The following is a 27833-nucleotide window of genomic DNA, read 5'->3' on the forward strand; positions in this document are numbered from 1 at the left end:
TAGACTCCGTCTTGAAAACAGTTAAGGCCGACGCCCCTCAGGTAGCTGGGTCTAGTGTGCCAGTTCTGCTTTATGCAGACGATGCCGTACTTCTATCACGGACCCCTAATGGCCTACAGCGCCTGATGGATCGGTTTTATGATTTTATCAGGGAGAGGAAGCTGTTGATCAATAAAAGTAAAACCCATACCATGATCTGTGGGGCCAGAACTAGTAAAAACCAGGCCTTTTTTATTGAAGGGGTGAAAGTACAGCAGGTGGAATTTTTTTGTTATTTGGGTGTTACTTTTTCTTGCAACGGAAGCTGGTTTCAGGATTTATTAAACGTAAGAACGAAGATGGTAAAAAGCTCCTATGGCATTTTTAAATTCGCTTCTAAGCTAGGGGATAGGCGAATTAGAGATATGATGCAGATCTACAAGGCAAGGAGTGTCTCTATTGCATTATATGGGGCAGGGTTGTGGGGTTACACTAATATAGGCCTGTGGCAAAGGGAAGAAAATATCTTCCTTAAAAAAATGTTGTGCTTACCCACTTCAGCTGCAACTGATTTGATTCATAGGGAGGTAGGGGCAGCCTATTTAGGTGACCTTATCCCACTAAGGCCTTTGATGCTTTTCCAATCGATTTGGCGCAAGGAAGAGACAATGTTTAATCAACTTGTTATCAAGGATTGTCTCAACCTGGAAAACTGTACTAAGATACCCTGGCTTAAATATGTTTTCGACAGTTTCCAAACTATCTATGGGATCAACATATTGTTAGATTCATGTTCCGTCTGAACTATCTCTAAACAAGAAATGAAAGATACTTTTATGTTACATAGGTCCCAAAAATGTTCTGCAGCGAATGGTTGCCTTACAACAGTCCAGCTTTACAATAAATATATTGAAAGCGAAGGTTACCAGCTGTACCTGAGTATGGAAACTAGATCAAGCCATAGATTTGTCTTAACAAAACTCAGATTTGAAATTGCCCACGTTCTGGTGGCCTTCCCTCAACCAAAAAAGTACCCTGTTGGCCCTTGCCCATGTGATGGGCAGTCGAAACAAAGCACCCTGCACTTTATGTTAATCTGCCCCCTTTTCTTGAATGTTCGGGTTACTTACTTGAAACCACTGTTTGTAAAGTATGGTATCTACAATGTGGAAGATGCAAAGAAGTTGATCTATAATATGAACTCCCCGGACAAATGTTTTTATATTGCCACTTTTATATATAAATCAATTGAACATAGAAAAAGTATGATATTTTAACAACTCGTCTATTTTAACTTTCGTTTTAACCTGCATTTTTAACCTGTATTTGCTGCTTTGTATTATACTGCTTGTGCTTTTGTGGTCATGTTTTTATGCACCGAATAAAGCTTCATGAAATGAAAAATGAAATGGGTACACCAGCTGGTCAGACCAGGGTCAAGGAAAAGATGCTAGCAAACTGCTGCAAGACTTGCTTGCAGTCAGCCTGCTGTTGGGGAGTGAGGGTGTCTGAAAAGACTACTCCATCCACTGACCCATCTTTTGGGCTGGTAGAGAGGAGATCAGGGAGGGGTTCACTCTCTGCTTCCTGTTCCTCATCAGTCACCATCAGCATGGTGAGGTCAGCCCTGTCATTGTAGAGTTTGAGGCGGTTCATATGGATAACCCTTTGGGGTGTCCTGCTGGTGCCCAGGTCCACTAAGTAGGTGACCTCACTCTTTTTTTCCAGGATAGGGTAAGGGCCACTCCATCTGTCTTGGAGAGCCCTTGGTGCCACTGGCTCCAAAACCCACACCTGTTGTCCAGGTTGAAATTCAACCATGACAGCTTTTTGGTCATACCAGTGCTATGCAGCTCCTGGCTGGCCTCAAGATTTTTGGATGCCTTATCCATGTACTCAGCCATTCTGGACCTTAGGCCAAGCACATAGTCCATAATGTCCTGTTTGGGTTCTTGGAGAGGCCTCTCCCAACCCTCCTTTACAAGAGAAAGTGGTTCCCTTACAGGATGACCAAACAGAAGTTCAAAGGGTGAAAACCCCACTCCCTTCTGTGGCACTTCCCTATAAGCGAAAAGCAGGCATGGCAACAGGACATCCCATCTCCTTTTGAGTTTTTCACCTTGTCACTTGCGTCGCCACGTTTTTCACTTGTACATACTTGGGCACCAAGTGCTACGTGGTTGTCATATGATTTCTCTGATACAGTGCTGCAATAACTGTATAAACTTGACTCTATATAATTTTTGTTGAAATATAAGATGAATAACAATCTAAAGTTAATCGAAAAACAGTCTCCTTTATGTCTGCACTTGTAATGCTTGCTGCATACATGCTTAATTGTATGGATATTGTATGTTTTTCTACTAACATAGTTGACGACATCCATCACTCCCTTGACAAGGGTGAGGCCTCCCTTTTTATCCTTCTTGACCTTTCTGCTGCCGTCGATACTGTCAACCACTCTGCCCTACTCAATACCCTCAAAGTTTGGTTTGGCCTCAATGGTCCCGTTCTTGAATGGTTCACTTCCTTCTTCCAGCACAGATACCAACAAATTAAAATCAGCAGTTGCCTCTCTAAACCTATGCCTGTCTCCTTGTTTGTTCCTCAGGGGTCTATTCTCGCTCCTTCTTTATTTAACCTCTTCATGGAGCCCCTCACCCTCATTCTAAAGAAAGCTGGTATCAATTACCACCTCTACACAGATGACACCCAACTTTACTCTAAAATTAAATCCCATTCAGACATTCTGCACCTCAACGACACCCTGACTAAGATACAACAATGGTTCCATCTCAACCACCTTAAACTTAACCCTAAAAAAACGAAGTCATTCTCTTTGCCCCTAAAAATAACCAGCTCCGCATTCAACACTGGCTCTCTGCCCTTAATGCTCTCAACTGCTCCCTTTCCACCTCTAGCTCAGTCAAGTCTCTCGGAATTAGCATTGACCAAAACATCAGCCTTTCCCCTCACATAGAAATCGCTGCCAAAGGAGCTCTCTTTTCACTTCTTCACCTCAAAAAAATCAAACCCTTCATCCCTGTTGATGACTTTGAAACTGTTGTTCAATCTTTAGTTCTCTCCAGACTCGACTATGGCAACGCTCTGCTCTTAGGTACACCTAAAGTCCACCTAGCCCCAATCAAGTCAGTCCTTAACCTCGTGGCCAGGCTTATCTCTGATTCTAAGAGACTAGATCACATCTCTCCCATCCTCAAGGATCTCCAATGGCTCCCCCTGAAGGGCAGATCCATCTACAAGAACGCCTGCATCGCGCACAAAGCCTTGCATCCTCAAACCCCACTGTATCTCTCCCAAAAACTTCACAAAGCTGGCTGCTCCAGAGAACTGAGAAGCTCCAATGCCCTCATGCTGGTTCCTCCCTTGGTTAAAAAGAAAGCTACACAAGCGCGCTCTTTCTCCTGCAATGCTCCCAAAATTTGTAACTCCCTCCCCAAAGATCTACGTTGCAACCCCTCACACGTCAGCTTCAAAAAAGATCTCAAACAACACCTTCTCCTCAAATATTGGGGTCCTTAATCCTGTTTTCCTCCCTAGTGTTTCCCTTACTGTCCCATATGTTACTATGTTTCCTCTATGCTTCCTACCTGACCTGACTCCCCGGCTTAGCTCCGCACATATTCCTCTTACCTCCTTCTTGCTGTTCACTTGTACTCTCCTCCTTCCCATTCATGTTCTCTTTTCTCCTGTCTCCCTCCCTAACCCCACCTTACCCCTATTCCATCTCCCATCTATTCTGGCCTATCCCACTTGCACAGTCATCCAATGCCCAGATCGGTTCTTTATGTTACTGCCTATACCTTTATTGTGCTTAACTTTTTGTTCTCTTATTTTGCCTGTTCCTTTTTGTTCGAGCTTATTATTATATTATTTGATCTTGTCCATCTCCTGTAAAGCGCTCTGATACCCTTGGGTCTTGCCAGCGCTCTATAAAACTGTTTAAATAAATAAATAAATGTTGCTGTTTAACTGTTATGTTAACCCTGCACAGCACTTGAAAAAACAGGCCTTAAACTCTCTAGTATTTCAGTGATTCCATCGAGGACATTGCATTCCAGCGAGGATATTGCGGTTATCGTGCACTGTCATGCCGCCCAAGAAACGGGTTCTTCTTTGAGATATTATCCATTTGAATTGATACTTTTGATTGATCGGAATCAGGAGTTATACTTGGTTAAAAAGATTAACAAATCGGTTCGTGATCCTTGGACTCATCTACCAAACAGAACCGGTTCCCTTAAAGCTGTGAGGCAATTTCTGACAAATCAGGCATGCACTAATCATTGTCCTGATGATGATCCTACTATCTCTTTGAAAGGATCGAAACGTCGTCGACCCATGTAAAACAATGGAATGAGCCTCCTTAGGCCAGAAAGCTCCACGTGGACAATGTAGTTGCACTAGTGTATCTGTCACACCGTGACACACGGAGCAAACAACCACCCTTGTTTTGTTGCTTCTTTGATTACATCGCAGCTTTTGACAGCATTGACCGGAGTAAGCTGTGGGAAAAATTAACAGCATGGAGTATCCTGCCCTTGCTCTCAAGGCCATGATATCCTTACACCAGGGGACCTGGGTCAGGATAAAAACAGGCCCCATCACAGCAATCTCAAAGATCCATTCCAAGAATGGGCTCAAACAGGGCTGTGTGTTGGCCCCTCTTCTCCTCAATCGCTACACGGCTGACCTGGGCAAAACAATGGAAGGAGCTTCCTTAGTAACACCAAGGATGGGAAAGGTGCGCATCCCAATTCTGCACAGTACACTGACGATATCATGATCATGGACCAAACAAAAACAGGCCTAAAGAGAGTCCTCGGCGCACTCCACAGGTTCAATCAGGTGAATAAACTTCATGTGAACCAGGATAAGGTCAAAATTATCATCTTTGGAAAATACTTTCATAAGAAACTAGCATACTGGAGGCTTGGGGACCTACAAATAAATGCAGCTACAAACTATAACTACCTTGGGGTCTGGTTCTCAGAAGGGGCCAAACCAATTGCCCACTTAAAGCACCTCAGACGCAAGGGCGCAGAAGTCATCCACATAACAAAGTGCCAAAACAGTTGCTTGCAAAGTCCCACTGCGGAACCAATGTTAAAAGTCCTGAGAGCAAAACTGATTCCAGCTGTCCAGCTCTAAACTACAGCCACCTAGCATTTACTGGTGCACTGGAAAGACATCTCGAGAACATCCAAATCTCAGCATACAAAAAAATCCTTAGTTCACCCTGGTAAGCCAGAAGGGTGAGTTTGAGACTGGAGCTTGGTTTTGGCAGAATGGACATTGCCTGCCATGGGGACATACTAAAATATTACATCAGGACCCTGTGGGGCCCTGGGAACACACTCAAATCATAACTTAAAATAGTTTTTGAGGTAGAGGATTTCCCATGCCAAGCATACCTTGCAGAGGCAATCAGTAGCATGAAAATCGAGGCCACCAATCTACCCTGCCCGGATATACCATTTTCATACTGGAGGAGGTCAGTAAATGCGCAGGTCACCAAAATCTCATTTGAAATGGACATTAAAAGTCTTGGCTGCAGCCCCACTCTTGAGGCACTTGATATATCTTACATGCCGGGGAAAGCTTGACACTATTTACATCATGCCCTCACAGCCCATACAAGCGGGAAAAAAACATTCATGAGGCTCCTAGGGCTACCTATCCTGGACTTTCACCCTTCCTGAGCAAGGCGGGACGAGGCTACATCCTGCAGACTTTGCAGCTACCTCAGAGAATTCTGGCTCCGTCTACTATGTTGCTGCCCCAAACTTGCCAGTGACCGTCATGGACTGGCAGTCCCCTTATTTTGGGTCAATGGGATAAAACTTGCAGAAAAGCCTCGGACCTGTGTTTCTCCAGTTCTCAAATAACACCCCAAAGCCCCTAGCAAGACTGGGGAAATTAACAGACGTAATTCGATCTACACTCCTTAATGTCGTGACACTTCGTTTTTAACACTGTTATAATATCTTCTATTTTTGTATTTATGAAAATGCATTATACTGCTTTTCGTATGTAATGATTTTAAGTAATCGAACATGAATAAAATAATTCATTCATTCACCTCCTAGAACACAGGGCCTAAAAACCGGTCCAGTCCCTGAACTCCAGCCAAGATTAGGCCAGTAGTGGGTCTACAAAGATGGTGACTACAAGGCCAAAGAAGCTCTCTTTTTGTATGTACAGGTGCACTCTTTATCTGTCCTCCAAAAGGTGCCTGAAGACCCCTTCAAGGGTAGGTGCAGTCACTGACTGCACACATTATAGTAGGCGACTTGAGTGCCCTCATCAAGAGTTTGGGCTCTCCTACAGAGACACTTGGAACAGTGATATGAATCGGCACACAGCGTTTTCTGCTGCATTATCTCCATGACATGCAATAGAATGGATAATTAATGCATGCGCTTAACAACAAACTGGACCAAGTGTCTTTTCTATTATATGACCTTTGTTCTTTCATCCTTGAAGAATTGAGGCATGTGTCAATTGGATGTCAGTAGACTAGGCATTTTAATACCACTCACCTGCAAGCACCCTTAATAGGTTAGTACAATCCGAGAATGACTTATATATACAACCCTTTTCATTATTTTTTTAAAGTAAACAGTTACTGATAATTTAGATGTTTTTCATTTTAAACAATACATCTTGTTAAAATTAATTGTTCTATAACTGCTTGACGAATTAAGTAAAGAAAACCCTTGTGTACTTAAGCATAATGTTCTGTGAACTTTACATTTCTTCAGAAAAAGGATCCACATGGTGAACACTTGCGACGAAAAGAAATAAGAGTAACGGTATGTATTGAGCAGTCCATATTAACTAATGATGATAAAAACATGTCAGCAATGGTGGACTGAGCCTTTGGAATGCTGGGGCCAACAGGGCACTGGGAGATTTTCAGGTGTCCTGGTGCCCACAAACGCTACTACCTGAGCTAGAGATTCATCCTGTCCAATCCGGATACCAACCCATGCGTATGCTCCCTCTGCTTATGCAAGCCTGACTGTAACCCTCTCTCTCAAGGCACACTGGCTCCCAAGCCAGGTATAGGGCACCTTCCATAGATGGAGCCCCACTGCTCTGAGAGGTGGGTTAGGTTAGAAGTGAAAAACAGTCTTGGAATTATTTAAATGCCAGCCATAAATTGCGCTGAGAAAGCAAGATTAGTGAGCCCACCTGTTTGCATGATGTTGCTGGAGGATTATGCTCCAAGAAAAGTTTGGGAAAAAATACATTAAAATAATATATTTTACAGAATAATATATCAAATATATTGCCTGGAAAGCAATCAATAACACTGGCAGTTCTGAAGTATAGCTGAGGAAAGTGTGTGTAATGCACCATAGCCATGCTAGTTTAGGTCCAAAGGTATAGTGTAATAGAGCAGCCATTTTCTGTGATGCCTCAGTATGTAAATCACTATCCCATGGCCAGTATCGAGAGTACTTGAAAAACAGAAGGGGCTCCAGAAGAGCTAAAGACACGGTACTGTATCGGACCATAAACCAGCCATCACCAACTAAACAAGCATAGAGCAACTGAAGAAATCTGCCCCATCCTGCTGGCCAATCGGAGGACTCTAATTTTGTCCTCTACTACAGATCCGAATTAACTACATACTATGACCGCTACTTTATATTTTTCAAAATGAGATGTGGGATGATAGAAGCAAAGTTCATCCCGGCAGATCTCCCCACCACTTCCCTCCCAAACCATGCCTGCTCAGGACCATCAACCTTTAACACCTGACTGCTGCAGCAATTCTTCTTGGATGCTGAACTTCTTGAAATCCCATTGTTCATGACGAGCTCAGCTCGTCATAAGCACACGAGCAGTGTACTGCATGACGAGCTGAGCTCGTCATGAACAAAATATCTCCGGTTGGACAACCCAGTTCAGTAAGCAGCTATGATCATAAGCAGTACCTTTAAGGACCTGCAGAGCTGCTCAAAGCCTTCAGCTTTAAGAAAACCATAAAGTACGCATCTATTTTTCATACCACTTCAACCCTTCACTGCTAAGTGCTGTGACCCTGAACAAAATAACTGCACCTTAGTGGTCATTACGCATAACATAGAATTACTTCCCATGTAGGATCTAAAAGAAAGACAACACCCTTCCAACCACAAACCGTACATGGCATAGTATGCTGCCCAGTTAAGCAGGTTCATCTGATAGAGAAATCTAGCCACAGATTCTTACCTCTGAATTTCCCAGGAGTCAGACTGTTTCCAGAAGATTTTTCTTAAACAATTCCCCTGCGAGCCGGTAGGTGGCATTAGTCAGTTCCACATGACGTCGTTGGTGTCGCCTGTGCCATTGTGAAGTCCGCGTCACATATATAGGCACCACCTTGGTGTTCTGTTGTCAGTTTATTTTCTTACCGTACAATCCAGCACAGATCCATGAAGAGAGCTACCCTCTGTTACTTTTTGACAGGGTTTTTTTGAAGTCAGGTCGACCCCTTTTTTGGTGTGTAGGTTTTCCATCATGTCTAAGAAGACTTCTAGTTTCAAACCATGCAGCAACCCACACCTGGTTTGCCTCTGGTGCCTGGAGCACGACCAAGATTCGAAGTGGTGCTTTGACTGCTGGGACATGGCTCCGAAAGCTTTGAGGGGACTGTCCCTAAAGTTGCTATTGGCCCAGCGTTCAGCACCACTTTGCTCTCCGAAAAAGGTCACGTTCTGTGTCAAGAGGAATGTCCGGGCACCGCTCTGGGAGTCTTAGTCATCCCACTCGAAATTGTTGAGTTGGTCAGGTAAGAAGCACAAAAAACACAAGCAGTTGAAGCATGCTTTGACTTCTCCCAGTCTGTCAGATGACACGATGGAGGAGTCTCGGTGCTCTAGGTCTTGTTCTTCTGAACCTGTCTTTCTGGGAGCCGGAGCGTCCCCCGCTTAGCTTATAGAATTGTATGCCGCCATATGCCTCATGTTTAGGTGGCCTGACCCTACTGGTTCACCCTCGGTCCCTGGAGGCTCAGAGGGGGCTCCATTGGGTTCCACAGTGGCGGCTCTGGCACCGATGACCCCCCCATGGATCTGGCGATGAATCCGGACCAAAGCCGGTAGTGCCATAGCGGTCTTCCCAGGTGCCAACACCGAGACTCCCGATGCCGCTGGCTCCCTGCTGTGGCACCAGCCCTATTCTAATTCCCAATGACCCAGAGCCAGATCGGTGCCTACCGACGCTGAGACTGGTGGTGACAGAACCCTAGGTTCTAGGTTGTTTCCTCACCCTTATTCTGAAGGGCTAGGAATGGAGGAAGATAAGGATGTGGCACTGGACCCTTTACAAGACCAGCCTTACCAGGACATAGACTGGTATGTGGAACTGGGAGAGGCCAGTGGACTGGATACTTCTCCAGATTCCGGCCTGCTTTCTCCCCCTACCATGGCTATGGAGGAGTGAGCATCATATGCTGTGGTGGTGCGAAGGGCAGCTGAAGTTCTGGACCTTCAGCTCCTTTTCATGGCAGTCAAGACGAATATCTTGGCAGATGTCCTGCATCCCTGTGTCTCCTCTTCGGAACCCTTGATTCCCTTCAACAAGACCTTAACTGATGTCCTAGTGGGAACTTGGTCCAAGCCCAGCACAAGGGCTTTTGTGAATAGGACAACCACCTGCAGCCACTGCCCTGCACAGGCAACCCAGATTTCCTCACCAATCACCCCACCTTTGAGAACTTTTGTGGTCTGAGCCTCTACCTCCCACTGTGCATTCCATTCGGCATCCCCAGGCAATCCAAGAGGCTAGAATAAGAATTTTTTTGTTCCGCCAGTATTGCATTGCGATAGGTGAACACCACATGCTTATTGGCCTGTTACTCCGACTCATTGTGGCAAACGGTTGCACTAGTACTGCCACAAGTCCGTAGGAGGCCATTGCCATCCTCTCCCAAGCAGTATCAGATGGGAGATATGCAGCAAAGTTTGACATTTGTTGTGGACTGGACACGACCAACTTTCTGGGCAGAGCGTTTTCTGTGACTGTAACTGTTTGACGCCATGCCTAGTTGAGGATATCTGGCTTTTCAGGGGATGTCCAGGCCTTTATCATGAACATGCCCTTTGATGGCACTCGTCTCTTCGGAGACAAGGCAGACATGGTGCTGGAGCGCTTTAAGGACTCACGGGCTACAGCCAAGTCCTTGGGCTTCTCAGTGGCCACAGGTCCCCGTCTGTCTTTCGCCCCTTTCATGGCTACGGAAGGGACTTTTTAGCCGCACCTGCCATACACCAGCCACAGAACTGCACAAGTTCAGCAACCTCTGCATGCCTTTGGTTGTGGCTCGGTCTGACCCTGTGGGTCTGGCGGCCAGAGGTTGGGCCACACCGTCTTGCCTCCTACAGCCTCAGCCTCCATACCTTGCTAGTCCGCCCCTTCCAAATCATGGCAGCCGGTTGGTGGCAGGATCAGCCATCACCTCCACCACAGGGGAGGGTCCTCCACCTAAACCTGTCAATTCTATGCCTTCTTGCGTGCAGATTGAGCAGCGTCAGTTGATAGCACTCAACCTTACTCCTGAATTTTGCAGTGTTATTTTGGCGGCTCTCCACCAAGACCGTGTACGCCTGCCGGTGGAACAAATTTGTACAATATTGTACAGAAAGGTCTATTGATCCTCTTTCTGCTTCCCTCTCTCAAGTTTTGCTTTTAATTTTCACCTTTGCCCTGCACTGGGCACTGTCAAAGGGTACCTTTCAGCTCTGTCTGCCTTCCTGAGGCTGCCAGACCAAGCCTCATTATTTAAATCTCCTATTGTAAATAGATTCCTCAAAGGCCCTGTACATATGTACCCACCTCCCCCTTTCATTATGCCTCAGTCGGCCATTTAGTTGGTTCTTACCTTCCTGATGTGTGCTTCATTCGAAACTCTGCACAACTGGCATCACCGGCTGCTTACCATCAAAACAGCATTTTTAGTGGCAATCCCTTCTGCTAGGAGGTGAGTAAATTGCTGGCTTTATCATCTAAGACTCTTTAACTGTCTATATTCACTGGCAAATTGGTGCTTCACACTAGGGGCTCTTTCCTCCCAGAAGTGGTAACACCATTCCATGCAGGGCAATCTGTCAGCTTGACCTCTTTCTATACTCCTCCGCACCCCTCTAAAGAAGAGGAACAACTCCACCGTCTGGATTCAAAAAGAGTGTTGTCTCTCTACCTTGACCATACTATAGTGTTCCAGGTGGACGACCAACTCTTCGTGGGGTACATTGGAACTAAGGAAGGTCGTTGTCACAGGATGAGCTGGTTTTCATATTGACAGTATTTATTGTAGGGGTTTATGGGGTGAGTGGGTAGGACCGCAACCCTCCAGATTCTCTCTAGTCTTCCTGTCTTGTATCCACCGTCAGTTTCTTCACTGTGGTAGCAGTAGGGTTCCACTGTCAGTTTCTTCATTGTCTTCGGGAACGGGGTGCCCTCGTGGAAAGAATGCCATAGGCTGTTAGTGTCCAGTCACTAGAAGTTTTATTAACCCTTTACCACGTCACCGCTGTTATCGTGCGAAAGGGCAGGGAGTAGGGGAAAGTTAGGGATATACCTAAGCACTTTTGTGAGTATCCCAGTGAGTTTCTTCACCCACCAAATAATAGACCTGGTGCCCCAGGAAAGGCTTGCTCCCAGGACCTTCCTATTTTCCAGCTTTCCCACCCTCACAGCCCAGTGACATGCCCGTGAGACAAGACCCACTGGCTCACACAACACACAGTGTTCCACAACACTTGCCTGAAGCAGTGGTTCTACCACTGAGACACGACTGCCACGTCTGTCTCGCCTTACCTTTGGGACTCCTGGGGCCCGTGTTGCTTTGTACTTTCACCTCGTCTGGGTCAGAGGGCGCCTGCCCTGGAACCGCTCCTCCTTTGTCTCTTCCGTAGCCGATGCCCACGTCTGCTACCTCTGCCTCTCTTTGGTCCTCGTCCGCTCTCGCTGTTCTTTCTCCACAGATGTCTCGCACCGCTCCGCCTGCCTCTGACGACCTTCTTTCCTCTGTCGGACCCGGGAGTACACCCTGGTCTTCTGACGACAAGACCAGCAAGCCGTATCATGCGGAACCCCTGTGGCTCCTGCCACAAGCCGGGGGGGGGCGTTCACATCACAGTCGTTCTGTTCGGAAGAAGACTATGTCATGATGGGTCTTCCTCTGCATCAAAACTTGCTACTCTCTGAGCAAAAAGCAGCCTCCTGGAGGCTTAGGGGCTCATTCTACCAGAGCTGAGGCTGCTACCACGGCGTTGCAATGTGGAGTTCCAGTCTTCGACATTTGTTAGGCAGCAGCGTGGGCATCCCTGCACACGGTTAGCAAGCACTACTGCCTGGACAGTCAAGTCTGCACGGTCCAACTTTTATGCCACTCTTTCCTGCAGATCCTTCTGGTACAAAGTTAAGGAATCTGCAGCTAGATGTCCCTAGCTGATGAACAAGATACCTACCTTTGGTATCTCCTTATCTGTTAGAGACCTGATCAAGCCGCAGATTCTTTACCGGTCACCCATCCTTCCTGCACTGTAGACAGATTTCTAGGGTCAGGGCTGATCCCTTTCAGGGCTCTAGTTGTTCGGAAACACCAATGTCAGTGCACTGCATTGCATGGCTCTACTCTTCTGGCTGGAAAGTCATGAAAAGTAACTGACGTCAGTGCGACAAGGTGGTACCTATATAGATGGCGCGGATGTCACAACGGTGCAGATGACACCAATGAGGCAAAGCAGAGCCGAAGTGCCACCTACTGGCGAACAGGGGTATTGTTCGAAGAAAAATCTTCCAGATCCAGTCTGACACCTTGGAAATGCAAAGGTAAGAAATCTGCGGCTAGATCATGTCTCTATCAGATAAGGCATTACCGAAGTTAAGTAACTTGTCCTTCAGTGCTCCACATAGGGGTTCTAGGCTCTATTTAAACGTTTCAATAAAACACAACACAGTACACTGATTCCATATGTAATTATGTAAAGTAAAGTACTCAGATGGTGTCACTACATTCATCACAAACATAATATTTACAGAAACAAGAGGTTAATATGTGATCAACAATTAAGAAGTACGAACAATGCAGAGATGTCCCATCCTGATTCACAGTTCTGCACTTGGGTATCATTGACCTTATTGCTCCTATAGAAACCCAACTTATCAAACCGAAATGCCTCACCCATCCCAGTACACTGAAGTCCTCTAAGCAGAAAAATAGATATTAAAAACATCTGAAAGACCATGATGAAAAACGTATATTCCTAAGAATGAAATCACTTCCTCAAACAAATGCACAAGTATAATTACCAAGTATGGAAAGCAATGGCCCCTAGGCTGGATTGCTGAAAGGTTGTCAGAGGCCACGCCCCTTTCTCCACCACTCTGCAAATGCACCACCTGGTGCACTGCTGCTTGGGGGAAGAAGTCCACTTTAGTCCTGAGGCCCTCGGGAGGCAAGGGGACCTCATCCCCAGACGAGCACTGCGCCGAGAGACGTGTTTGAAGAGTGCTGGAGAAAGGGGGCATGGCCTTTGGTCACCTCTCAGCAATCCCACTATGTGGGGCTTACTAGAGGTAAAAAGAGGCCTTGTTGGCTCCAAAGGACCCTCACCAGCCAAGGCGACTTCATCACCCAACCAGCAGTGCGTCAGGAGTCTCGCTTGCAGAGTGGTGGAGAAAGGGGGCGAGGCCTCTGGCGAGTTTTTACTTTTCTATTTTTTGGTCCATTTTGGGCCCCAGGGACCGTATCCCCCGGGGCCTGGTTACATTTTTAATAAAAAAAAAGGGAGTGGGGCCGCGTTTTTGCCACAGGGACCTCATCCCCAGGCGTGTCCGGTCTTTTATTTTTTACACTTTGTTTTACATAATTCACAGGGAGGGGGGCCTGGCCCTTGTTTTGATTCTTTTAATAAAAAAAAATGGAGTGGGACCACGCGGACCCCTTCCCGGGCCATTTTCAGGCCCGGGACCCCATCCCTGGGGTCTGCCCTTTTTAAAAAAATGAATGCATTTTTTTAAAAAGAAAGTGGGGCACGCGGCCCCCCTCCAGGGCCATTTTTGCCCCTGGAACCCCATCCTCCGGGGCCTGCCACCTTTTTTAAATTGAAGAAAAAAACAAGGTAGGGGGGCCACGCGGCCCCCTCCCCAGGCCGATTTTGGCCCTGGGGACCCCATCCTCCGGGGCCAGGCCTTTTCTTTAAAAAAACATTTTATATTTAAAGAGGGGGTGGGGGGCTCTTTGTTGGGGACCGTGGGAGGGGCCTCAAGATGCAGCTCCCTGGATCCCAAAGCATTGTCTTTTTCCCTGCTTGCTTCACAGCACACCACAGGGGAATTTTGGACAGTGATGCAAAGCTCTACATGCTTAATTTGTCTTTTTTAATTTTTTCATTGGACCAAACTTCCCAGGTCATTTTTTGTATTCATTTGGGCTTATTTTAAGACATTTGGGCTAATTTTGCTAATGGTTGCCAGCTACAACCACCAAGAATATTCTCTTCAGGTCTACTGTCCTTTAAAGAAGGTTTCTGCAGGGAGCTGGGTTTTTCTGGGCTCCCTGCACCAGCCCTCTCCTCTGCTTGGCTCCTGCTGTTCTCCTCCTGCTGCTGGGGGCATGTTACCAAGGCCCTCTGCCATCAACCAGCAAACCACAGTCTCTAGACACACTACCCTGGCCCCAGCTCCTCCAGGCTTTTTGAAAGGTACCTGTATGTCAGTGGAGCCAAGGGCCAAGTCACAGAAGGTCTGGGGAAACCATCCAGGGTCCTCCAGCAGGTCTATTCCCCCAACTGTCCTTCAAGGAACTTAAGGGGCCCAGCGCACTTATTAGGCCTACCCACATCATTACCAATCCCCGAGGAGTTCTTTTGGCACTAGGCTACCTGTGTGCATATACCAGACTGGGCACAATGGTAGTCTTGCACACGCAGCCTGAACACGTGTGCACACGTGTGTGTGCATGTGTTCATGCGTAACCAGCCAGAGCCTCTTACCCTAACAGCTCAGCAGCAACGTTATCTTAAAAAGCAGACCCTGGCAGTTAGCACTCTCACTACTCCAATTACTGTGAATTTACAGTGAGTGAGACACAGGTAGTGAATGGTAGTGGGACTCGCTCACAGTAAAAGTCCAAAAAGCGAATAGTCAAATGCAAGCAATACTTGGGGACTCTGAGAAATTGGGTTACTGGTAATTGGGGTGTGAGGCCTGGTCAATCAACAACCACAATCCTTGTCAAGGTAAGGCAAAACCAAACCCAAAATTAACCAATGCTCAATCCCCTAGTCACTTGGCACAGAGAAGTCAGGCTTAACTTATGGACAATATGTAAAGTATTTGTGTAACACTTCAAACAGCAATACAGTGAAAGCACTGCTGGATACCACACCACAGTAGAAAAATAGAGCAGAATTTAATAAATAAAACAAGACCAACACATCAAAAATCCAATCAGTAGAACCAGAGATATGAATTTGTAAAGAATTTAGTGACAACAGCTCCAAAAAGCACAATGCACTAACTCGGGTTATCTAGTAGCACAACCCCATGTCAAAGTCACAAGTTCAGAATAAACTGCAATCGAGCATAGGTAGGCTACAGTCCCCAGATCATTCCTGTTGAAGTTTTACCTTCTTAAGACAGTGCCAAGAGTCCTGTTCGTGTTGGAGAGAGCTGCAAGGAGGAAGGAGATCATCGTAGGAGGCTGTCGGTGTAATGCAAAGAGCAGGCAGGGATCGTGGATGGGCAGGCTGGAGCTTCTTGTTGGCAGTGCCCCCGTGAGCAGTTGATGCTGGAGTGCAAAGAGCCGGCCTCGGTACTTGCATAGAATCGCGGTGCGAGCGGCGAGGTCTTGCTGCGAATGGGTCCATTTGTGGTTGCGACGAGTTCAAAAGATTGATTTAAGCTTGCTGAGCCACATCAAGGGTCCAGGACTGGAGGGGCCCCAATTGGGGGTCAGGAACTCGCTGCAGCTTGGTCCAGGGGCTGGTACATGACTTTGGGGAAGCCTTTTATGTCCCTGAGACACAGATCAGGAGGCAACCCTTGGATTCACTCTGGTGTGCTGGGTTCAAGATGAAGTTGTAGGTCCAGTCCTCCTTTCCCAGGCAAGAGGCCAGCAGGCAGAAGGTCAGCACAATAGGGCATCAGTTCCTTCAGAGCAGCAGTCCAGCGTGTTGCTAGATCTTTCAGCAGCACAACAGCAGTCCATCTTCCTAGCCGAGTATTAGCAGGTCTAAAAGTGTACTGTAAAGTTTTTGTGCATTGCCCAGTATTTATACACAGTTGTGCTTTTGAAGTGCGGAGAAGCTTCTAGACACATGCCTTTGAAGTGCACAGTGGCCCTGCCTTCCTGGCCCTAGCTCCAGACTAACTATAAGGGGTATGCAGCCCTTTGTGTGGAGGCAGGACAAAGCCTATTCAGGTGTAAATAGGGCTGGTCCCAGATCCTCCCTCCCATCCTACCAGTAATGGCCTACCCAGTCACACCTAAGCTTCCCAATGTGTGTGTGGCTGTCTAAGAGGAATACACTAAGCCCAACTGTCACCCACACCCAGTCATGTTACCCAGAGATAGGCTTGCAGGTACCAAAAGACTTAGGCGAGAAAATGCCACCTTTCCAAAAGTAGCATTTTCAAAATTGTAATTTAAAATCTAACTTTATAAGTTAGGATTTAAAATTTAAATTCCAGAGACACCAAACATGAACTGGGTACATGTTTCCATTTAGAAATGATACTTATAAAATGTAATAAGGTAACTCCAATGTTATCCTAGCCTAGGTTGAAGTTATGAAACTTAATGACCTGCAGAATGCCTTGAGTCCTTTATCTCTACAGTTCACACCATGAATGACGTAGATTTTATGTTACTGGGTCATGCATGTGGGATTTTGTGTATAAATCAGTATAGGGTCCTCAAAGAGTTAGTTTTTTGCCACACATGTGGGGTTTTGTTTATTTGAAAGCAGTGCAGGGACAGCATTCATTGTTCTAGTTTTTTTCTGCCTTGGTAAAAAGAACAAGAACAGCTGTGCAATTGCATAAAATACATCACCATAGTTTGTTCAGGTGACTTTGTCAAGTGTCACGCCTTGTTTGAGCACCATAGGTTCCAAGCTTCATTTTGACATGAAGGTAGTAGGAATGAAAATTGAACTTGCTGATCTGGGGCTATATAATGAACATCTTCTACTTTACTAAACTGGTCGATGCACATGTTTGTCTCAAATTGTGCTGTCTTCAGCACATATTTAGAAATGCAGAGCTATGTTGTCTTTTAATGATTCTGAGCTGCACTGTCTGTAGCTCATACACTAACTCATAGATTATTTGTGTTAATGTATGCAATGTAGGCAGCTCAGTTTCAGCAAAACTAGAGCATAGGCATCTTCTTGACCTCAGCATGGTTGCTGAAGTTGTTCTTGATAGGTCCTTCTCTATAAAGAAATAAGACTCTTAAATGCATGCTTTTATAGACCATCACCAGGTAAAACTAAGAATAGGACTATTGAGTACAGGACATTGATTCTAGAGGTGTCCGTATGCACAGCGATCTTTGTTACCACTATCTTGATACCTGCGCTTTCAGAAAGCAAAGGTTAGTACCACTGTGAGTGAAGAATGAGGAAGACAAACATTGCTTCCCCTTAATTAGACCCTGCTCAGATTTCGGCTGCAAACCTACTGGCAACTACTCAGCAACATGCAGTGAATAGTGACCTAAATCCATCTGAGTTGAGCCATACTTCCAAACAGGAGTGGAAGTGTGCTCTATAGACTTTGGGGACGGTCAAAATGGCCTAGTAGGTGGCTTTCCATTGGCTGAGTGGGTCATACGAGACAATTGAGTAGAGGTAGAGTCTGCACTTATACTGTTTTAAATGCAGAGGGCACTAAAGCAGTAAAAGTTCCACACAATCTGTTGAAAATGGAAATGTTCCCTTTGGTGCTGTTTTATCAGTTTAATCAGACAGGAAACCCTAATAATAATTATGTTATTAAACAAAAATCCTCACTTGCGTAGTAAAAGCATGTGTGGTAAAGGTATAAAGAATTGTTTGATAAAGACTACAGTGTAAAGTATGTTTCCCAATAAATGCCATATCACACTCTGCTAATATGCATATATTGTGTATACTATGGGATTTGTTTTTTAAAATGTTTTTAACCGAACCAAGATTCATTGACTAAAAAGTGTGCATTGAGGTAAAATCACATTGAAAACGCGCAAGGGGCTAAACTCACCGCCAAAAACTCTGCTACTCTGCTATATCGTGCTGCAACATCACTGGGGCCCTGACGCTGTGTGCTCTTCCCGGCCACTATGATCGCAGCATCGCACGGCCAGAGCGGGGGAAGACTACAGCTCCCAGAGAGCTCAGGGGCTGGAAACGCCCACTTCCTGTTGGAGCGCGCCCGGAGGCGCTTAAAGGACAGCAGCTTCCTCGGTGGAGCGGGGAGCGTTTGCACGTGCAAGGGGCTAAACTCACCGCCAAAAACTCTGCTACTCTGCTACATCGTGCTGCAACATAACTGGGGCCCTAACGCTGTGTACTCTTCCCCGCCACCGTGCTCGCAGCATCGCACGGCCAGAGCGGGGGAAGACTACAGCTAACATAGGGCTCAGGGGCTGGAAACGCCCACTTCCTTTTGGAGCACGCCCGGAGGCGCTTAAAGGACAGCAGCTCCCTCGGTGGAGCGGGGAGCGTTTGCACGCGCAAGGGGCTAAACTCACCACCAAAAACTCTGCTACTCTGCTACATCGTGCTGCAACATCACTGGGGCCCTGACGCCGTGTGCTCTTCCCCGCCACCGTGCTCGCAGCATCGCATGGCCAGAGCGGGGGAAGACTACAGCTCCCAGAGGGCTCAGGGGCTGGAAACGCCCACTTCCTGTTGGAGCGCGCCCGGAGGCGCTTAAAGGACAGCAGCTCCCTCGGTGGAGCGGGGAGCGTTTGCACGCGCAAGGGGCTAAACTCACCGCCAAAAACTCTGCTACTCTGCTACATCGTGCTGCAACATCACTGGGGCCCTGACGCTGTGTGCTCTTCCCCGCCACCGTGCTCGCAGCATCGCACGGCCAGAGCGGGGAAAGACTACAGCTCCCAGAGGGCTCAGGGGCTGGAAACACCCACTTCCTGTTGGAGCCTGCCCGGAGGCGCTTAAAGGACAGCAGCTCCCTCGGTGGAGCGGGGAGCGTTTGCACGAGCAAGGGGCTAAACTCACTGCCAAAAACTCTGCTACTCTGCTACATTGTGCTGCAACATCACTGGGGCACTGATGTTGTGTGCTCTTCCCCGCCACTGTGCTCGCAGCATCGCACGGCCAGAGCGGGGGAAGACTACAGCTCCCAGAGGGCTCAGGGGCGGGAAACGCCCACTTCCTGTTGGAGCGCGCCCGGAGGCGCTTAAAGGACAGCAACTTCCTCCGCATCGCGGGACGCGCGCGGGCGACGCCGGGCTGATCCCGGGCAGAGGGCGGGCCGTCTGTGGCCATCCGGGGCAGGAAGAGGCAGGGCAGGGCCAGTCACTTTGTCCAGTGTAATGGGGAAATGTAAACTTGTAATAAAGGGCGGAGAAGGTAAGAAAGCCAAAGTCCCACGAAAATCGGAGACAATTATTTCCTTTTTCACCTCACCGGTGGGGGCTTTGAACAACGAAATTGCTAATGCGGAGAAAGAACTGGGACTTGTCCAGGCTGGTGCGGCAACTAGGGACCTCCCGGTTCAATCTGAATCACAGTCACAGTCAGAACCGGCTCGTCCCATCCCACTTGAACCTAACATAATTGTGGCGGCCCCTATATCCACTTGCATGGTTAACCAGTTACCTCACCAAACCAACAGTAAGGCTGTATCACCGGAGACACAGCAACCTTCCACGCTAAAAAAGACAAAACCCCATGGAAATAAACCCCGCAAACAGCCTACACCCAAAGTAGACCTCACAGCTACCCAGGGCTTCCACGCTAATTTGGCAGACGTGGTAGAAGAACTGTTTGAATCCCGGTTGGAACCACTATTGGTAAATATTGCAAAGGACATAGTGGACACTTTGAAACAATGTGTAGAAAATATCCTGCATAAATGTGAACGTATTGACAACTGCCTAAAAGACCTGAAGTCCCACACTGAGGGAAAGCGGTCCCGTGAAAAACCTGAATCGATTGGTAGTCAGGAGGTGATCATGGGCTCACCAATGCAGGCTAATAGCCAAGGCCACACAACATGCACAAATCCACCCAAAGGGAATATAACATCTCAAGGGAAGGCACATAAGATCTTAGACTCGGGGGCTGTGCCTGAGGAGAGGGCAGCCAAACCACTAGTCAAGGAGCTAAGAAATAGTGGGTTGCACGCCAGACAGAACAACATAGTGGATCTCCCCCCAGATGCAGCACCCCTAGTTGTAATTTTAACTGGGATCCCACGCCTTAATAATAACCAGAGGGAATCAGAACAGGATCTACTGAACAGAACCAGAAGATGGTGTACACAGTTTAGTAGTGGGAGTTTGGATGTGGGAAAAAATATTATAGCTGCCAGAAGGGTGGACTGGGTGGGGCGAAGGGAGAAATGTATCACCGGTGACTGTGTGATTGTTAACTTTAACAGACCCAATATGGCTAATACACTACTCTGGGATGGATCTGAGCTAGATGGCGCAGGTATCAGACCACTGCCATTAGGCTACTTCTATCCACCTCCACCCCATCCACAGGCCAAACCACGATCCTGGCGTATTCCGTCACCATTAGGACATATAGGAAGGGCAGGGGAAGTGAGACACTATTCCTATCAAGCACAACAGGCTCGTCTGCAGGCGGGGGATAAGCTCTCTGCCACCGCACGCAATGTCCCTTATCATTCAGCTGAAATTCAGGTGGAACCCGTTGTACTATGTAATAGGTTCTCACCACTCGCAAACCCCTCCAGCCTGGATCTAGTGGATTGACAACTACCCACTCACCCGACTCGTCAGGAGAATTCCATTAGAGTCAATCAATGCCATAAACCAATGGTACTTAGCTGGAATATAGCGGGGCTAAGGAGGAAAGCCTTGGATGACAGATGGGTCTATTTTGTAACTCAGCACGACATTATGTGTTTTCAGGAGACGTGGGATACCAATGGAAATTTTTATTTAAATGGATATCGTAGCTTCTCAGTTAAAGCGACCGCTGGGCTGGGAGGGAGACCCAAAGGTGGCCTGTATACAATCACCTCCATCAATTTGGCAGGTTCCATGAAGAAAATAGAATCATCAGCGGACAGCATTTTGTGTGTAGAATGGGTCAGGCCCAACCTCCCTATAATTTTAATTGTAAATTTTTATAATGCACTGGATAAGGTATCTTGTAACACACACTTAAGGTCCTTATCCTCTTTTCTTTCTCACTACAAGTCACATCAAACAGCTTTATTCGAAATTTTGCTCATGGGAGATTTTAACATACACCCCTGTGGATGGGATTGCTTTTCTAAACAACAACTGGCACCCCCGGGCGCTATCAGTCCCCATCTTGAACACACACCGCAGGGGATGGAGTTGGAAGAATTACTTGCCGACCTAAACCTGTTTGAAGTAGCTGGGCCCGCGGGGGAGAATAGGGCACCGACGTTCATAGGTAGAGATGCAAACACTGTTATCGATTACATCTTTATCTCAGCGGGACTAGTTGACGCGGTATCCTCCCTGGAAGTCAAGGTTTCCGCCCTTAGTGACCATAATCCCCTGATTCTGACTTTAAACATTGGGAGTAACAACGCAACCCAGGTTGAGTGTCTGGGTGGTTGCTGCAATCCTATCGTTCCCAAGGACCGGGAGGAAGATTAAATTGGTCCAAGGTGGTCCCGGACACATTGATTCAGTATCTAAAAGCAAATGTTCATGCAGATCTGTTAACATGCACAGACAGCTCGGCAGCTGACACTGATATTATTAAATCTTTCACTAACATCTGTACGCAAGTTAGCCATGATCTAACACTCAGGAAGAAGCGAGCTGAAACCACCCGCCCAAGGTGGTTTGACAGGGAATGCTCAAAGGCACATAAGGGGCTTATGGAGGCCCTCAAACAGCAGCCGAGAAATCGGGAGCGGGTGATTCAGTGCAGGAAGCTCTGTAGATTTACCATTAATAACCGAAAAAAGTCCATAAAAAATTAGACTTGGGACAATCTCACATCAATTAACATCCTGAGCGATAGTTCCAAATTCTGGGCTGTGATCAACCACTCCTATTTTTCGGAGGAGGAAAACTCTATCATGGATTGTATGATCCCTGAGGAAGATTGGGATGCCCACTTCAGTAAAATATATAACAGTGAAAAGTCACTAGCACCAGACAGTTTTCACCGGCTCACGGTCCCTGCTGTCTCCCTGCAGTTTAGTGAGCACGAGGTTATTAGGGCCATCTTGGAGATGACGAAATGTAAGGCCCCGGGCCCAGATGGTGTCCCTGCAGATCTTTATAGGTCCCCCCTGGACATGTGGGCTAGAATACTCACCAACGTCTTTAATTCCTCCTGCACAGTTGGGTTTCCCAAATCATGGTCCTCTTCGACCATCATTCCCATTTACAAGAAAGGTTCCCGAACAGATCTGGCCTGTTATAGGCCGATATCATTGATTGACTCTGCCGTCAAAATTCTGGGCAGAGTCATATTACAGAGACTGGGAGATTTCATGAAGGAGAAGGGGGTCCTTTCAGACCTGCAGTATGGGTTTAGGGCCAGGAGAGGAACCATGAACCAGTGCCTAAACCTCCTTATGCTGGTCGGCAAATACACCAAGGCCAAGGAGGGTAGTCTATATATGGCCTTCATGGACCTCTCGTCGGCCTTTGACTTGGTCAACCGAACCAAGTTATGGGCCATACTGGCCAGCCTGGGTATTGACCCATCGCTGGTTAACTTCTTAGCGTCACTTCACACAGAGTTGTCAGCTTCCATCAGAACCGATCGGGAGGACAGCTGTACTCGGCCATTCCGTTCTAGTAGGGGTGTTAGGCAGGGCTGTATTCTGGCCCCTCTCCTATTCACCCTTTATATTAACTCACTGGGCAAAGATCTGGAGGACTCAACACCTGATATTCCACGCGCGGGGGATTCCCTGGTGCCCGTATTACTATACGCAGACGACGCGGTGCTCTTAGCCCTTACAGGGGTAGGGTTGCAGAAACTTCTCGACGCATTTGGAGAGTTCATGGTCTCACTCGACCTGGCGATTAACAACAAAAAATCCCATATAATGGTGGCGGGGAAGCGCACGAAAACTCAAAAGTTAAAGACGTTTACCTGCACTGGTGAGGGGGTGACCAGCGTACCAGTTTTTACTTACCTGGGTGTTATCTTTGAAGAGGGGGGCTCTTGGACCGCCCAACTAAATGGAAAAAGCCTTGCAGTTAAGAGATCAACCTCAGCTCTAATGAGCTTTGCTAAGCGATTGGGCTCGCATCCAATGGACGCTCTCTTGAAAGTGTATAAGACAAAATGCTTGTCCATAGCTATGTATGGTGCTCCCTTGTGGGGCTTTTCGCCACAAGGTAAAATACAAATTGCGGAAAATACTTTCCTCAGAACATTGCTAGGAGTCCCACAATCAACACCAGTTTTCTCCCTGCATACTGAGTTAGGCATAGGCTATGTAACTGATGAGCTACAATTGGCCCCTCTGGTCTATTGGGCAAAAACCTGGTTAAATAATGATATCCCTTTGAACCACTGCATCCTTAAGGACTGCATTGCGTTAGACAAGGTGTCTAAAATTCCTTGGCTAGTATACATTAAGAACACGTTAAATAAAATGGGCAGGCCAGATATTTACAAATACCCGAACAATATAGTTAAAGGAGACGTAAAATGGATTAAGGAAAACTTCCTGTTTAGGGCGAATCAGGCTAGGGAAGAGGAGGAATTAATTAAGCCAAAAGTTAGAGCAAATTTTCTGCCCTTAACTACTCCCTCTCTAGAACCCTATTTAAAAATTGTTAGTAAACCATTCCATCGTCACCTCCTCATTAGATTCAGGTTTAACATTATTCAATACTCCCTGGGTGACTTCCCAGTGTGGGGGGTACCTGATATACTGAGCCCATGTAGCTGCGATAACTTCTCTGAGCAGTCTCTCATGCACTTTGTAATGTTCTGTGACCATTTCAAGGAGGGCAGAAGGTTGTTCTTAGCCCCAATTCTAAGAGATGCAGGTTTTTTACAAGTACGCCCAGCTCTCTTTTACTTACAACTATTAGGAACCACAAAGGTAATTCTCGGGGTTGCTAGCTTTCTGGTAGCTGCAATGCGTATTAAGACCAGGAAACTATCCCCGAATAACCTGGCGGGGTGACTGAATATACTGTGCTCTTCTTTACTGCTTTTAACAGTTTTTTAGCATGCCCATTTTTAATAATCTTTGTACGTATCTAATATTATCATTAATGTTTAATGTCTTTTTAAACTGATGAAATGTGACATTGTCTTTTTATTGCCTGACTCTGCTTTTATGATTTTAACAATCGAATAAAGCTTGTTTTGACTGACTGACTGACATTGAAAAGGCCTCCTGACTATTAGGCCCTCATTACGAGTGTGTCGAGTTTTGGTGTGGGGTTAACGGAGGGCTGGAATCCCCATTTCTGGCCAGTATACCCACACCAAAGCATAGCAATAATGATTTTTCTCCCTAAAAAGGGGACTAACCACATGGATCCAGAGATACCAAGTCTTTTTGTGTATGATTTTCCTTGGTTCAAGGGAGAAAAGTCATAATGGCTATGCTTTACTATGACATTTTTCGCCTGCTGAGACCTGGTGGAAAATATAAACCAGAGAGCCAGTGGGGCCTGAGGTCATTCGGTGGGAGTTGGGAAGTCAGGAAGTCAGGACAGGCTTAGACCTGTCCAGAGGGATTAATGTCTGCTCCTCCATGCTACTACAGGGGTCAGGTGGTGGCTGTGCACTGCGGCTGCCCACAGTATCTGCCCCTGCAGGGTCCCATGTCTTTTGCGCTGGAATTATTGGGTCTGGGATTTACAGACCAAATGATTCTAGGCCTGGAAACATTTGGAATTGTGGGTGATGGAATGCCACCTGTAGTTGTTGCTGCCTGTAAAATTCTGCCACTTGTAATGTGAGTTTGAGCAGAGTTGTTTCCCTATTTAAAGTTATTGTAATCTGTGTGAGTGAGTACGCAGGGATTTTTTCATGTCAGTTTTGCCTTACAATTTTAATATGGAATTTGACTTTTGTACTTCTATAATAAATGTGTCAATACAAATGTATTAGTGCAGTTGCTGTAAATAAAGTATCAAATGTCCACATTTATTTCCTTGGCCATATATTTATATATAGCTATAAATGTATTCACTGAAAGGTAAAAGAGAAATTAGAGTAATTCAACATTTAAAATACATTTATATCTTAAAATAAGTTCACCGAAGAAACCCAAAGTGTAAAGAGATGTTATAGTGAGGTACACATTTAAAGAAAATTTATAACTTAAAAGCTACAAATTGCGAAGAAATTCATTAAAATAACCTAAAGGTTAAAGGGATGTTATATTTAGGTCACATATTTGAGTCAAAACCCTTAAGTTTTAAATGTGAAAAACCACTGAAATTAGCCACTTACTGACCAAACTCGTGCCCCTCGCCATGCAGTCCTTATGACCTCACATATTACATCATTCATGGCATGTTAAATGACAACGTTGATGACATACTGATGGCATTTCAAATTACATAATCATTGAATCCTTGATCACATCACTGATGACGTTATACACATACTGCAACAGGTAAAGTTTCTAAACATTCAGTACTTCTATTCAGTGAAATAATTTTTAAACATATAGATCTATTAATAGGAATTGCATGACCATGCGGTCACCAAGCAGTCGAACCTCCATTTCATGGAACCACAGTAAAACCGTGGTACCAGTGTTATTTTTCTTAAGTTGAGTTGCAAATGAAGGATGCTTTGTGAGGGGGTATGGAGGCAAGGGGGAACAAAAATATTCTAAAAACTAATATATTTTGAGTCATTCTGTGGTTTCAATGCTGTTTAGTTATAGTTTTCAGGATTTGCATTTGCACCGTAATACCGTGATGGCACTTCGGTGGAACTGTAAATCCTGTGAGACATCCAAAGAACACTCCTGATTAGTTGCAATCTATCTCTATCTATTCCCACCCTTGCCAGTCATTTGGTTGTGGTACTAAGATGGAAACTCTTACAGATGCTGGACCATCTCTTTTTTGTCAATTGTTTTAATTGTTTGTCGACAACTAGGGTACAAATGGATCCAGAAGAGACAAGACACTTGGAGGAGGAAGAAGATGAGCCACCAGAGAAGGAGTCTTTGGTGTCGAATTTTTCTTCATCTGCTTGAGAGAAAACAAAGTTGTAGCGAATGGGGTACAGTGCACTATCTGCAGCAAAAAGCTTTCCCAGGGTCCTGGGAAAAATATTTTCATGGCATGTCCAGAATGTGGAAATACATTGGACAGAGCCCTGAGAGAGCAGGATACATGAGAAACCTCCACTTCTTCAGTCGGCTGATCATTGGCACCTGGGGACACAGTGCTCCAAACTGTCACACAGGGACTTCCCTCACATGTCCTTAAAATGCTGCGTACTATCACCTACTACTCTAAATGCAGTAAGGTAATCAACATAGGGAAGCTGTCCCTACATGCATTCATCAAGGCAATCGAGGATCACAAATGCTAAAGATCTTGTTATTGTTTTTGGGACATTTCATACTCTCAGTTACAAAGCCCTTCATTTTCATTTTGTTACCCCAGTATTTTTTTTTTTCAGAACAAAGTTTTATTTCAAGTACTGATATTACACAGAGCATAAGGACATCGTCCCGCAACACAACGCAGGACCAATGAGCATAGGCATGTAGAATAAAGGGTATGCATTCAGTACAAGCATTATTGCATTAAACACCCAACCCCCCAACTCCCAAATCCCTAACTCCCCTGACCCAACCCCGCCCCCCACCCAGTGTCTGCTAATCTCAAGGCATAGAGTATAATAAGAGCCAGTGTGTGTACTCCCTGTCGCCCAGGGTACAGCAGTTAAAGGTCTTCCCCAGTGTCCTGGGCCATCGGTGGTTCCAGCCACAGTCCCCTGTAGTCCGCCCATCTTTTCCATATCTTAAAATGCTTCCGGGGGCATCCCCTGGCCTCAAAGATTGGGCGCTCAAGTCCCATGCAAAAGTCCAATCCCCGTTTCCAAACCTCCAACAAAGGGGCCCTGGGGTCCTTCCAGGCCCTGGCTATATCCCGCTTGGCTACGGTGAGGCCTAGGACCAGTAAGTGACGCTTGTATATGTTTCCTCCCACCTGTTCCATAACGTGAAGCAAGCCTAGTTGCGGTGATCGGGGAAGGTCCCAGCCCAGAACCTCAGCCAAACAGTCCCAGACCCCCACCCAGTACCTGGCCAAGTTCGCACACGACCACACAGTATGGACAAACGTTCCAACCTCCCGGCCACATCTCAAGCATTCGGGGGAGGCAATCTAACCTGCCTTCCACAACCGCTCTCTGGTAAAGTAGGCCCTGTGTAAGTATTTAAACTGAATAAAGCGGAGGCGCATCGCAATGGCCGCCCCCTTAGGGGCCTCCAGGGCCTCTCTCCAGTCCTCTTCTTCGAACGCACCAAGATCTCTTTCCCACGCAGTACGCAATCCATCAAGAGAGGAGGAACAGTGCGTGACCAGAGTTTGGTATATATTGGAGATCTTTTTCTCCTCTAGTTCCCCCATGAACACCTTGGCCTCCAGGGGGCTAAACTCGGGCAGAGATTCCAAGCCCACCAGAGAG

The 27833-nt window shown here is 46.4% G+C and overlaps 1 protein-coding gene across 1 annotated transcript in view; it reads left to right on the top strand.

The window, feature by feature from the left end:
• The window catches only part of CC2D2B (coiled-coil and C2 domain containing 2B), a 1912120-nt gene that overhangs the window by 76986 nt on the left and 1807301 nt on the right, over positions 1-27833 (top strand). Inside the window, exon 3 of the mRNA XM_086919535.1 lies at positions 6763-6815. Coding sequence (XP_086775661.1) covers positions 6763-6815 — 53 coding nt within the window. The remainder of the gene's footprint in view (positions 1-6762; positions 6816-27833) is intronic.

Source organism: Lissotriton vulgaris, chromosome 5, assembly GCF_964263255.1.
Source record: "Lissotriton vulgaris chromosome 5, aLisVul1.2, whole genome shotgun sequence".
NCBI classification, from domain to species: Eukaryota; Metazoa; Chordata; class Amphibia; order Caudata; family Salamandridae; genus Lissotriton; species Lissotriton vulgaris.